The following is a 12,205-nucleotide window of genomic DNA, read 5'->3' as shown; positions in this document are numbered from 1 at the left end:
CCCTAAAAGGGGTTTTTCATATTGAAAAAGTGGAAATGATTTAGTAACATAAAATCCAATATTTTATATATTTGAAATGTTTGGGATATAAATCGGGTCGGTTTACATGATAAACGAATACGTAAACGAATACAAATAGGATCCGAAATTGACGAATGTCACAAATAATGACATAACCGTCTTAGAGCAGTCTCCTGTGATGGAGAGTTGCATATCTGGGACCGTTCCCGTCGCTTCGTTTTGGGCTAACGATAACTTCTACCATCATGGGTACTATCTAGGTGATGGAATATATCCAGAGTATGTGATAATAGTTAAAACATTCAGAGATCCGATGGATGAAAAAAGATAGTATTTTAAGAAAGTGCAAGGGTACGCGAGAAAGGATATCGAGAGGTGATTTGGTGTTCTTCAACAACGATAACATTTTGTTAAAAATCCTTGTCGTCTATGGTCTTTAGAAAGAATGAAATGTGCTATGTATGCGTGTATCATAATGCATAACATGATCATCAAGGACGAGGGAAGAGCAATATGTCCAACTTTCATACCAGACCCGGATCCACCACGGACTCCAGCAAGTATGGAGCAAAGACTCGAAAACTCAGATTTCGTGCGGTCAGAAGAGATACATAACGCACTAAAGGAGGATTTGGTCCAATATCTTTGGATGAATCAGCGTTTGCCTGGTAAAAATGAGAATCAAAACGAGGGCAACTATGAAGACGACGACGAAAACGAGGGCGAAGACGATGAAGACGAAGAGGGCGAAGATGACGTGGATGAAGAGGGCGAAGACGATGAGGACGACAACGACGACGAGTGGTTTTTTTTTATTTTAATATAATATTTATTTAATAAAATATTATTGTTATTTGATTATTCTTAATAAAAAAAATTTAAAAAAAAAACAAAAAAGTGTACAAGTGACTGGGCACCACGTGACGTATAACGCCTGGGGGTGGAGCTTTATGACTACACCCTGTTTTTGTAAAAATCCATAACTCTGACTGGGTGTCACGTGGTGCATAATGCCTGGGGCACGGGCTTTATGACTACACATGGTCTTATGAACTTTTTAAAAGAAGTTTTTAAAAAAATGTTTGAATTAGCTTACGTGTCTGGGAAAACCAAAATGACTAAAAATGACACTCTTTTTTAAAAAGAGTGTAATAGGTTTGAGGGTTAGAGGGGTGTGATAGGTAAATCAAACCTATTAAGTTAATAAGTTACATGTTCCAAAATTTTCAAAACCCCTTTATTATGCCTTCTCCATAAATTAAAATCCATAAGACCTTATGGTTTGTCAAACACCTTATATACCTTATTAACTTTTCAAAAAGTTTATAAGTTATAAGTTGATGAAAATAAGGAATCCCAAACACCCCCTTAGTCTCCCATGAATTACGAGATTTATTTAAATTTTTTTTGTAATCGTTTAGTTATTTTATATTTTGTAATGGTTTGTTTTATTATATAACATAATATTGTTTTAATTTAATTAATATATAAGTTTATCACATTTATTATGTTTTTAACATTTTGGCTTCTTCAATTGAAATGTATAGGTTTTTTAGATTTTTAATGAACGAACATAAATGAACACGAACATGTTATTTTTCTAAACGACCAAATATGAATACAAATATGTGTCTTATGAAAAAGGGGCGGGCGGTTGGTGTAGGTGATGATGGTGGTTGATGCATGAGACGGGAGGTTGACGATGGTTGGTGGTAATTGGAAGTTAATCGGAAGAGAGGATAGATCAAAGACGGAGAATATGTAAATGAGAGAAATTAAATTAAAGTTTTATGATTAAAGTGTTTCACAAATAAATGAGATATTATAACCCGTTTAAGGACTATCCGGGTTTGGTGAGACCCGTGACTCGTGAAAATTATGGTTTGATGATCTTAGGGGTTACATAAATAAATAAGATGTTATCGCCCGTTTAATGGCTATCCGGGTTTGATGAGACCCATGACCAGCGAAAATTATTGTTTGATTATGAAGGAGTTTCACAAATAAATGAAATGTTATAACTCATTTAAGGACTGTTGGGTTTGATGAGACCCATAATCGTGAATTCGAGTCGAACACATGAGAAGATTTAAATCATAAATCAAGTAGTATGTTGGCCTGAAAGGAAGTGGGGAACAACCAGAAAGTGACACGTAGGATTTATTGATAGTCTGATATAGATGTGTATATGTAGATAGATAGATAGATAGATAGATATGATTTTACCTTGTTAAAGTAAGTACAAGTGTGATTTAAAGTTTGTCAAAGGAAATCTTATTATACTAATAAACAAAAATACTGATGCTTAGTTGTCCTAACTACATGCAATCCTAGCATAAATCTTCTAATATCTCTTCTCCTTAATTCATGTTATCCATGGCTCACGAGCCAAAATAGTTTGACGGGAGTTACCACATTTTCAATATATTTTATCACATTAATGACCATTTACAACAATTTAATATCTAAATTATAATTATGTTTAGTTTTCATTAAAGAATTCAACATTTTTAACAATAAGGACTTATGAATTCAATTTGACTTATACAAAACTTCTTACTTAATATAAGTATAAAGTTTTAATTATGCTATTTAGTTTAAATATTCAATTATGTGAGTATTTAGTTTTGAATCTTTAATTTAATATTCTAAACATGATCATTTAAAAAAAAACTTTTAAACATTAAAACCATGATTAATTATAACTAAAAAATTTGGATTCTTGCAATTCATGTTTTTTTGCAGAAAAAATATAAATCTGGGTTGAAAATCGTCAATTCCTTTTTTTTCTTTGACTTCATAAACCTATCACATTCAATTTAAAACAAAAGAAATAGGATAAATACAAAAACAACTTTTCATAGCAGTTACTTTCATATGACATGCTTAATGCTTCTTCGAACTCATAGTTGTATTGAACTCATAGAAATATTTAATTCTTTTTTATGTTTTGCATATGAATGTAAATTTTAGATTCTAACATTTTTAGGGTCTGTTTGGTATGAGGTAATGGAATGAATGAGGGAATGGAATGAACGTGGCAATGGAATAGACAAAGGAATGAAATAGATTATTACATTCGAATGTCTTGTTTGGTTACCATGTATGAATGAAATGATTATTCACTTTATTATTATTATTATTATTATTATTATTATTATTATTATTATTATTATTATTATTATTATTCACCAATAATGATAATAACTAGGTAATAACCGCCGCGTTGCGGCAGCGCAACGATATAAACCCGGTTAGTTTCGATTAAGTTCGTTATGATACCGAGACTAAATCAATGAGATAAATTTGTAAACGTCTAAAACGGTAACAATAAATGTACAACTTATGATCAAAATGACACGAATTTGGTCGGTATCAGTTAGGTTCATTACGGTACTCGCACAAAACCGAAAAGTAAGTTAGTAGATCCCCGTAAAAGTGATAGCCCTCATATAGCGTATAATACAAAACAGAAAAGTAAGTTAGTAGATCCCCGAAAAGTAGGAACCCATAAACGATGTTTATTCGATTGATAAAACCATGGCGTTGATAAAACTCGGACATTGTGGCGGAAGGTCGACGTGAATTCGGCCGATATCAGAGATATTCGTTATGATTCCAGAAGTAAACCAAATAAAAAATTCAAAAAATAAATATTTCAACAAAAAAAAACACATAAAATAATCTGATATAAAACATAAAAAAGTAGCAAAATATCAATGCCTTATAGGAGGTTTGAACCAGGGTTGAGAAAAAGAAAAGGACAAAGTTTAAACAAACAACAACAGAACAACCAATACACCACACAATCACAAATAGTAGAAAGTTAAAATGACTTACATAAAAGCAGAAAGAAAACTAATAAAAGAATATACAAGTTTGCAATGGCACCGACATATTGCTATTAATCTATATAGTATAATTATTATCATTAGTGAATATTATTATTAGTAGATAATAATAATTAATAATATGAATATTCATAATAACTAGTTTTTAAGGCATGCACCTTACAACAAGATTATTTAACTAAATAAACATATTCGTAAAAACGTTTAATCACACATGTACTCTGTGAAATGTTAATTTCTCAAATTTAAATATACTAAAAATTTTAATATAATAATAGTTATATTATAATATGCAAAATAATAATAATATAATGTAATAATATTGATAATATACAATAATTATAATATAAATAAATAATTGTAATATAATATTGATATAATAACAATAATAGAGATTATTATTATTATTGTTATTATTATTATTATGTTCATTCAATTTCTTGAAGGAATGAAAATAAAAACACCCCATCTTAAAGGAATGAAAATCCTATAAATGGAAGGAGTTTAATTCCTTAAGTAATAACTCATTCCATTAACACATGACATCCAAACATGTTTTAATTCATTCCCTTGAAATGATTAATTCAATTCCATCTTTTATTCCATCATACCAAACACTACCTTATTGTTTGTAATATATTATTCATTCTTTTTACCTTTAATTTCGTGTCTTTATTTCAAATAATGGATTTTATTAATTTTTTCATTTGACAAATCTCGTGTAATACACGGGTTCAAAAGCTAGTATAATATAAACCAGGATAGAGCATGTGTGATACGTGAGTGCTTAAAAACAACAATAAAAAAATTAAATTTAATAATATACAAAATAACATACCTTATGGATTTATAAGATGTAAATAATGATAAAACAATATTTTAAATTTCTAAAAACCTCATTGAATACAATATTGGATATTGACTTAAATGTTTAATGAATTGCTATTATTAGATTTAAGTGAAATTAACAATATATCATTTAAAGTCAAGAAATCTAACACGATTATTATTTAAGAGGAGTTAGTAATCGTCTTTAATTTGAAACATGAGGTCATGAGTTCGTGACTTGTATCACACAATAATTTATTTTTTAAAATTTTACAAGATGTCATGTGGATGATAAAATAGGAAATTTCCCCCATGGCATTGTTTATATAACGAGCTAAAATTTTAAGTTAGTTTGAAACGGTCTAATGTTAACTACTATATCGGTTTTTAAGGAAAGCTTAGGAACGCATAGTATATCGGATAAGAAGGAAAGGAAGATTGATATGGTTTGGGCATGCGAAGAGAAGCTACGTGTCGATGACAGTTAGAGAAGTAGAAACCATCATTGTGGAGGGGAGGAAGAGTACGTAAAGGTAGACCTAGACTCACTTGGGAAGAAAGGGTTAGGCAGGATTTGATAAAGTTACACATTTATGAGGATATAGTCCATAATAGAAGTTCGTGAAGACGTAGGATTAGGATTAAGGATCCTTTGGAAAGTGTACACCTTAGGTGGAATTTGCTTGCTTGTGTTTGTATGTTATTCTATGATGTTATTTCTTAACCACCCTATAAAACGAGAAAAAGTCCATAAGCTATTTAAAAAATATATACTTTTTGATTAATTACCAGGTACAAGGAAATGTCGTCGAGATAGAGTATTTTTTTTTAACTTGTCTTAATTACCCAGTCTCGAAGACAAATAGTTGAGATAGAGTATTTAAAGAAAATTAACTTTCTTTAATTACTCTATCTCGGGGACATGTCATCGATATACGGTGTCTTACACCAACGACGCCTTCTGTGATGACTTTTTTCTAGCTATAGCATCCGACTTGTTACAATGACAGGTATCTCGATAATGTCGAGAAGGCTTATCGATGACAATGTGGGGCCATAGGGACGACGGAAGTTGTTGAGATTGCTCCAGTTTGTTGTAGTGTTAACACAAGAAATATATACAAATATTTAATTAGGTTAACTCAACTTTAGACGTATAAGGGCTTGATAAATCCTTTCAAATAAATTTCTCAACACGAATTTGCTTGATTAATCTTTTCATATAATAGATGACAGCATTCATTGAATATAAAACAAGCGCCTTAAAGAATCAAAATGTCATCAGGCCTCTAATTCAGTGTTAAAGGAGTTTTTTCCTGAGAGGTCTCAAATTCAATACCTTGGAGCGTCAAAATATTAGCACACTTAAAATATCGTCACAAGATTCAAACTTGGATAATAGTGATTGGTGAGCTAAAGGCTTACCGCATATCCAAATGCGTTCAAAATAAATAAAAAAAGAAAAAATAATAATTTACGTGTAGGTCTTGTTGTAATTAATACGTGAGGATGTCTTCCTAAAAAATGTTTAGTTGGTGTAAACACGTATACGTCTTGTTATTAATTGAAAATGAGTAGATATAAGAGTTAGTGTTTAGAACGATTATTATATGTATGATATTAGCTTGAGGCCCCCTGTTACGATAGTATTTATGTTTTTATTTTGAAAAATTTACAAATTTTGTCCATTTGAAATTATAAAACTATGGATTGGGTCCTTTTTGAAAATGAGTTTCACTCTGTATCTTTTAAATGCATATTTCACTTGATTTTTGTCCTTTGCACTAACGACCATCCAATAACCCAGTTATGTTTAAGCATGTGCCATGCATGTGAGGGTAAAAGGGTAATTTCCAACCTTAATTATTATTATTGTTATTATTATTATTATAAAAAGTAAAATACATTTTTGAGATTGTGGTCCTCATCATTCCCATCATCTTCATCCCCCAATCTTCAACCCCAACCTACCACACCATCACTCAATAAAACAATCTTTCAACCGTAACCCAACACCACCATCACTTCGACCATCATTGCCACCACCTACAGCCGCCACTTACACCACAACCACATCGACCACGATCTTTTATCTTTCATTAAATGCCCCTTTCTTCTTTCACCATTTAACCCTAACCCACCACCACACCATCACCACTACATGCCATTAACAACCACGAATCATAGACGTTGGTAACATATATGCAAACATTAGGGTAATGGCATGAATCGACTGAGAGAAAGGCTACTGTGGCTTCCGGAGACATCATTCAGGTGGTGGAGCTAGTGGGCGACGCCAATGTCTCCAGATCTAACGCCGATTTGAGTAGCGAAATCGTGGAGGTGGAGGCTACTAGCTCCTAGAAACTTGCTTGAGGATATGATTATGGTGTTTCGTAGGGATCTGGGGTCGCAAGGATGTTGAATAGTTCAGATATGTGTTTGGTATATAAGAGGGGTTTGAAATGGGGTTTCTTAAAATGAGATGGCACCTGCTAATTGAAGAAGAACAGTGTTTTAATTGAAGATGGTCAGAGTGTTGGTGGTGGCAATGTAAGTAGCATTTGTAGGTGGTGGTAATGGTGGTCGGAGTGGTTGAGTTAGGGTTGAAGATGGTGATTTTTGAAGATGATGATTTGAAGAGGATGAGAATAATGGGGACCACAATCTCTAAAATATGATATTGATTTGACTTTTTATATAATAATAATAACAATAATAATAATAATAATAATAATAATAATAATACCGTAATAATAAAGGTTGGAAATTACCCTTTTGCCCTCACATGCATGGCACATGCTTAAACAGAACTGGGTTATTGGATGGTCGTTAGTGCAAAGAACAAAAATCAAGTGAAATATGCATATAAAGGATAAAAAGTGAAACTCATTTTCAAAAAGGACCCAATCCATAATTTTATAATTTCAAAAGGACAAAATTTGTAATTTTTTCTTTTATTTTTAATGGTTTTACTATTTTATATTTAGTAATGATAGTTTTATGTTTTAACATAGTTTTGTTTTGATTTAATATGTATGTATTAGTTTGTTAAGTTCGTTATAATTTTTACCGTTTGCCTTTTTCAATTGAGATATATAGGTTTTTTAAATTTTTAACGAACAAAAATAAACGAACACGAACAAGTAGATTTTTTTAAACGGACAAACATGAATACAAATATATGTCTTATGAAAAGGGGAGTAGTTGATGTATGTGATGATGTCGGTTGATGCATATGAGAGGGGAGGTTGATGATGGTGAATGCTAATCGGAAGTTAACTGGTGACGGAAACGATAGGCCGACGACGGAGAACAAGTAAAGGAGAGATTAAATTAGGGTTTGATGATGAAAGAGTTTCACAAATAAATAAGATGTTATAACATTGAGATAAGTTTCTCAAAAGAAATTTTATTGATTCTATGTTGTTGCATTAGTAGCGCCGCAAAGCTGTAGAGTTTAGATGGAAACACTAGCAGAGACCAAGCACCATTATAGGATCAATTGTGAATGAAATTATGTTGTAGACGATTCTATTGCAAACGTAGTTGCAGAGCTAGGATTTGACGTGACAGTGCAATATTATGGATCCAATTAAGACACTTTGACAATATATTTTCGTTATTAAGATAGCAATAATTATTTATTGGAAACGGGCAAGCTAACTGATACAATTTTAAATGTGATCAATGGCTTAAGAAACTTATTATTAATAAAAGACCATAATTGAAACAAATGTTCTAAGAATAAAGTTCATTTTAATATCAAACTTAGTAAAAAAAAACCAAACATAAACATTCACCAAGTACTATAACCTTATAGATAAACCAAATAAGTAAAAAGATACTATAATTATAGAAATTAAATTAATCTTCAACCTGTATCCCATCAAATCCCATTCTGGAACGGGTTCACCCGCATTACTAACATGAAGGGGAGCAGGAGGTATATAGACATTAATCATGTGAAGGCAAAAAAAAATGCATATTTTGATTAGGTTTTTGCAAACAAGGATTTTGGTTTGGGAAATGGCTTACATTGTTTGATGGCTAAGTGAACTAGCATAATTGAATCACACTGAATCACATCGAACAACAAATCAAAGAATTTATATATTCACCTAATAAATAAGTTTATTTTTTTTAGTTTCTAAATTTTCATTAATAACTATTTTATTATTTAACCAATGGGTTTTCTCACCCATGACGGCTGAATGCATTAGTGAAGCTTGGGCTTAGCTACAACAGCGACCGAATTGACGGACCCAATACTATGGGGTGACCGTGCTTAAAACCTATAAAATTTTCTGATAAAATCGTGAATGCTTATCCTACGAAGCAAAAAAAAATGGCCTGTAAAATCATGAATATTTACCCTACAAAGCGAAAAACCGTATACTTCGCCCCTTGCTAAGGGTGGTCTCCGGTCGCGACTAATGTGACAAAATAATGTACGAGCTTTCCTTCCAAGACGTATCACCCCTCGAGGAATGTAGATGATCGGGTGAGCCAATAGGCTCACCGGTGATCCAAATAAACCATTAAAAAAGTCAAATACCATAAAAAAACCAACATACTTTCTAGTTTTACTTATAAAGGTCCCTTAATATTTTTTTGCACATAAAAGTTCTTGTACATGCTAATTTTGAACATAATAATGAAAAAAGAAAATTAAAAAAAGGTCATTTATTGTGTACTGAACCATTAGTACCGGTTTGGTTTTGTTTGGGTTTACAGATTGAAGCATTTTTAATTTTAATAGACTCAATCTATTGGAAAGGTACAATTATTCATTAGTTCAAATACTGTACAATTATTCATTAGTTCAAATACTGTCATACTGATGCAGAAAAGAAGATGCTTCATCCACAATGGTTAAAATTTTCATTTGTTTGGATGATGTGTCAATATAACAAACTTTAGGTGACAATAATTCACCATAGTGTGCTCAAGTCCATGGCTGCAAACTTGCAGTTGCAGCAAACATATAGTGTAGACCCCACCCCTCTTATATACACACATAATATATACACATATACAATATAAATACATATTTGATATTTTTAATGAGGTTTGTATAGGTTTGTTGTTGTGGAAAAAAGTTGGGGTTTTTAAGAAAAGTTTGGAATCAGATGTGGCGATGATGTGTCAGTTTGTATGGGTTTGTTGTTGTGGATAGTAGGTTCAACTAAGGAAACAAAAATATAACATATAGCATATGAAGTGTTTGGTGGAAATGATGGATGGCAGCGTGTTTATGATTTTGGGGTTAAATATGTTCATTTACTTTTAAATTTTAATGCCATTAAATTTAAATGTATAAAAAGAATTAGTTAATTATACGTAATAAACAGAATATAAAAAAAGTAAAATATATATTAATCTTACAGTTGTTTTATCCTACAGGCTTCTGACATAAAAGTTTTGAAATCGACCGACCGACTGACCGAAAGTTAAATGTAAAAACCAACCGTAAAACCAAACCAATAACTTGTTTGGATGGTTTCACGGTTTATACCGAATCATGAACACCACTAACGAACATAAATGAACGAACAAAACATGTGTTCATATTTGGTCATTCAAGTAAACGATAACTAAATCACTTATAAATTGTTTATTTTTTTTATCGTTGTTTAAAATTAGCATATACAAGGACTATTGGACTTTTATGTGAAAGAAAGTGTTGGCGGACTATAATAAGAAAAAGTATAAAGTATTTCTCTTAAATATAAAACAAAAGTTTTTTTTATCTATATTCAAAAACTCATACAATTCTCCCGCCATTTCTAAACAACATCATTGATCTGCAACAAACATCTTCTTCTTCAGACATTACAAACAAACCCTAATTCCAATTCTTGTTCATGACCTTCAATGGCGGAAGCTATCGATTTCTCGAATACTCACCGCGTACTTCTTCTCATAGACCTCCAATCCCAAAACCCTAACCCTAATTACATCAACTCCATTCTCACCACCTCAAAACTCCTTCTATCCTTCAATTCACTCTCTTCTTCACTCTTCTCATTCAATTTCCTCTTCAGTTCTAATTCAATCCCCTTCAATTCACCCGAACACACTCTCGAATCACTCTCCAACGCCCTCCGATCCATTCGCTCTAACAAACCGACCTCTTCACCCGTAAATTGTGCTCAGTTAGCCAGATTTTTGATTCAGCTCGGTAACGCGTACGAATGGAAGTCCGAACCCGAGAAATGTTCAGGTTGTGATCTTACGAGAATTCGATCGAATTTGATTGTATTGCTGTCTTTGTCGATCGGTGAAGTCGTTAGCGGATTTTATGTGTGTAGATGTGAATAAGGATTTGGATGGTTGTCGAGGTCGGTTTCGTGATTGTTTTGGTGATGTTAGTGATGTATTTAATGGTAAGGATATTCAGTTTTGTTGGATTGATGTTTGTAGCGGTGTTGGAGAACGTGAAGTTAGTGAATCGGAGGAGGCGTGTGGTTTTGTTAAAGATGAGATTGGTAGATTTGGTTGGGGGTTTTGTTTGGCCGATTTGATTGTTTTAGGCTCTGCTCTTGTTCCTTTTGGATTGATGTATCAGAATATTGCGGTGTCGTGTAAGTTGCTAGATTGTTGTGGGTTGGATAAGAGGATTCATGGAGAATTAGTGCTTGAAGTTTTGGATGTTAGTGGTAAGCCTTTACAGTGCAAATGCTGTGATCTTGAGTTGCTGCATTTGAAGGTATCATCTGACATTATTAAAGGCTCACAAGCTCAACATCTCAGTTTGTTGAACACGTTTTTTGGTAGTTTTAATGATGAGATTATGAAATTGTGTCTTGTCCGTTAAGAAGCATACCGAGTATGCATATCTTGAAGAATTTTCTTCTGAATTTGTCTTGGTTAAGTCTGCAGAGTCTGGAAAAAAAGGGAAGGACGGTTTGAATAATATGTTTACCGACAAGGTTTTTGAATTACTTGGGAAACATTGTGTGCCAACTTGGCAGATATTTCTTAGTTTTTTGTACAAGGAGGGCTATTGGGCTCTGTTATCATTATCTAACAGTAATCGGGATTCTTACATGGGAATTCTCAAACCCTTCACGGTTAATTCAGCTATGCTCTCGCTTGCAGATAATAATCATATTTTAGTTCAAAATTCTTGTAAAACAAATAATGCAGGTGACGTTGATCCTCAAAAGGGCGTATTCCCTTTTGAGAGAACAAGGATGAAAAAACATGCATATCGGGAGCTCCACTCAAAAGGGCGTATTCCCTTTTGAGAGAACAAGGATGAAAAAACATGCATATCGGGAGCTCACATGGAGCTCGTTCTGCAAGGCAGCGTATGAGTATTTGGATGTGGATTTAGCAGAGGTTTACTTTGCTCATGGCATAAAAAAGTTTAAGAAGTTAAAGTTTCTGAAATGCTGGATGAAAGAAGTGAAAAAACGTAGCTTTTTGTTGAACAGCATGCCACCTGGATCGTGCCAAACGGGTCCAGATTTAAATCAACAGAAAGAAACTGACGGTAA

At 32.6% G+C, this 12,205-nt stretch overlaps 1 protein-coding gene across 1 annotated transcript; it reads left to right on the top strand.

The window, feature by feature from the left end:
* Positions 1-10,577: 10,577 nt before the first annotated feature.
* LOC143572648 (uncharacterized) lies at positions 10,578-11,953 on the top strand. Its single transcript, XM_077057742.1, has 3 exons — positions 10,578-10,926; positions 11,015-11,412; positions 11,522-11,953. The coding sequence occupies exons 1-3, from the start codon at positions 10,578-10,580 to the stop codon at positions 11,951-11,953; spliced, it is 1,179 nt and encodes a 392-aa protein (XP_076913857.1).
* The last annotated feature ends 252 nt before the right edge of the window (positions 11,954-12,205 follow it).

This window comes from Bidens hawaiensis, unplaced genomic scaffold (assembly GCF_021521415.1).
Source record: "Bidens hawaiensis isolate Kalapana, Puna unplaced genomic scaffold, B.hawaiensis_p1.1 tig00025981_1, whole genome shotgun sequence".
NCBI lineage: Eukaryota > Viridiplantae > Streptophyta > Magnoliopsida > Asterales > Asteraceae > Bidens > Bidens hawaiensis.
Note: the sequence above shows the minus strand (reverse complement) of the source record. Positions and strands in the feature narration are given on the sequence as shown.

What these genes read in the sequence shown, in the direction of transcription:
- LOC143572648 (XM_077057742.1), top strand. Translation starts at nt 10,578, where the DNA reads ATGGCGGAAGCTATCGATTTCTCGAATACTCACCGCGTACTTCTTCTC. An exon ending in CGAACCCGAGAAATGTTCAG is followed by an intron (nt 10,927 to 11,014) that starts GTTGTGATCTTA and finishes TTATGTGTGTAG; the next exon opens with ATGTGAATAAGGATTTGGAT. An exon ending in TTGAGTTGCTGCATTTGAAG is followed by an intron (nt 11,413 to 11,521) that starts GTATCATCTGAC and finishes TTGTCCGTTAAG; the next exon opens with AAGCATACCGAGTATGCATA.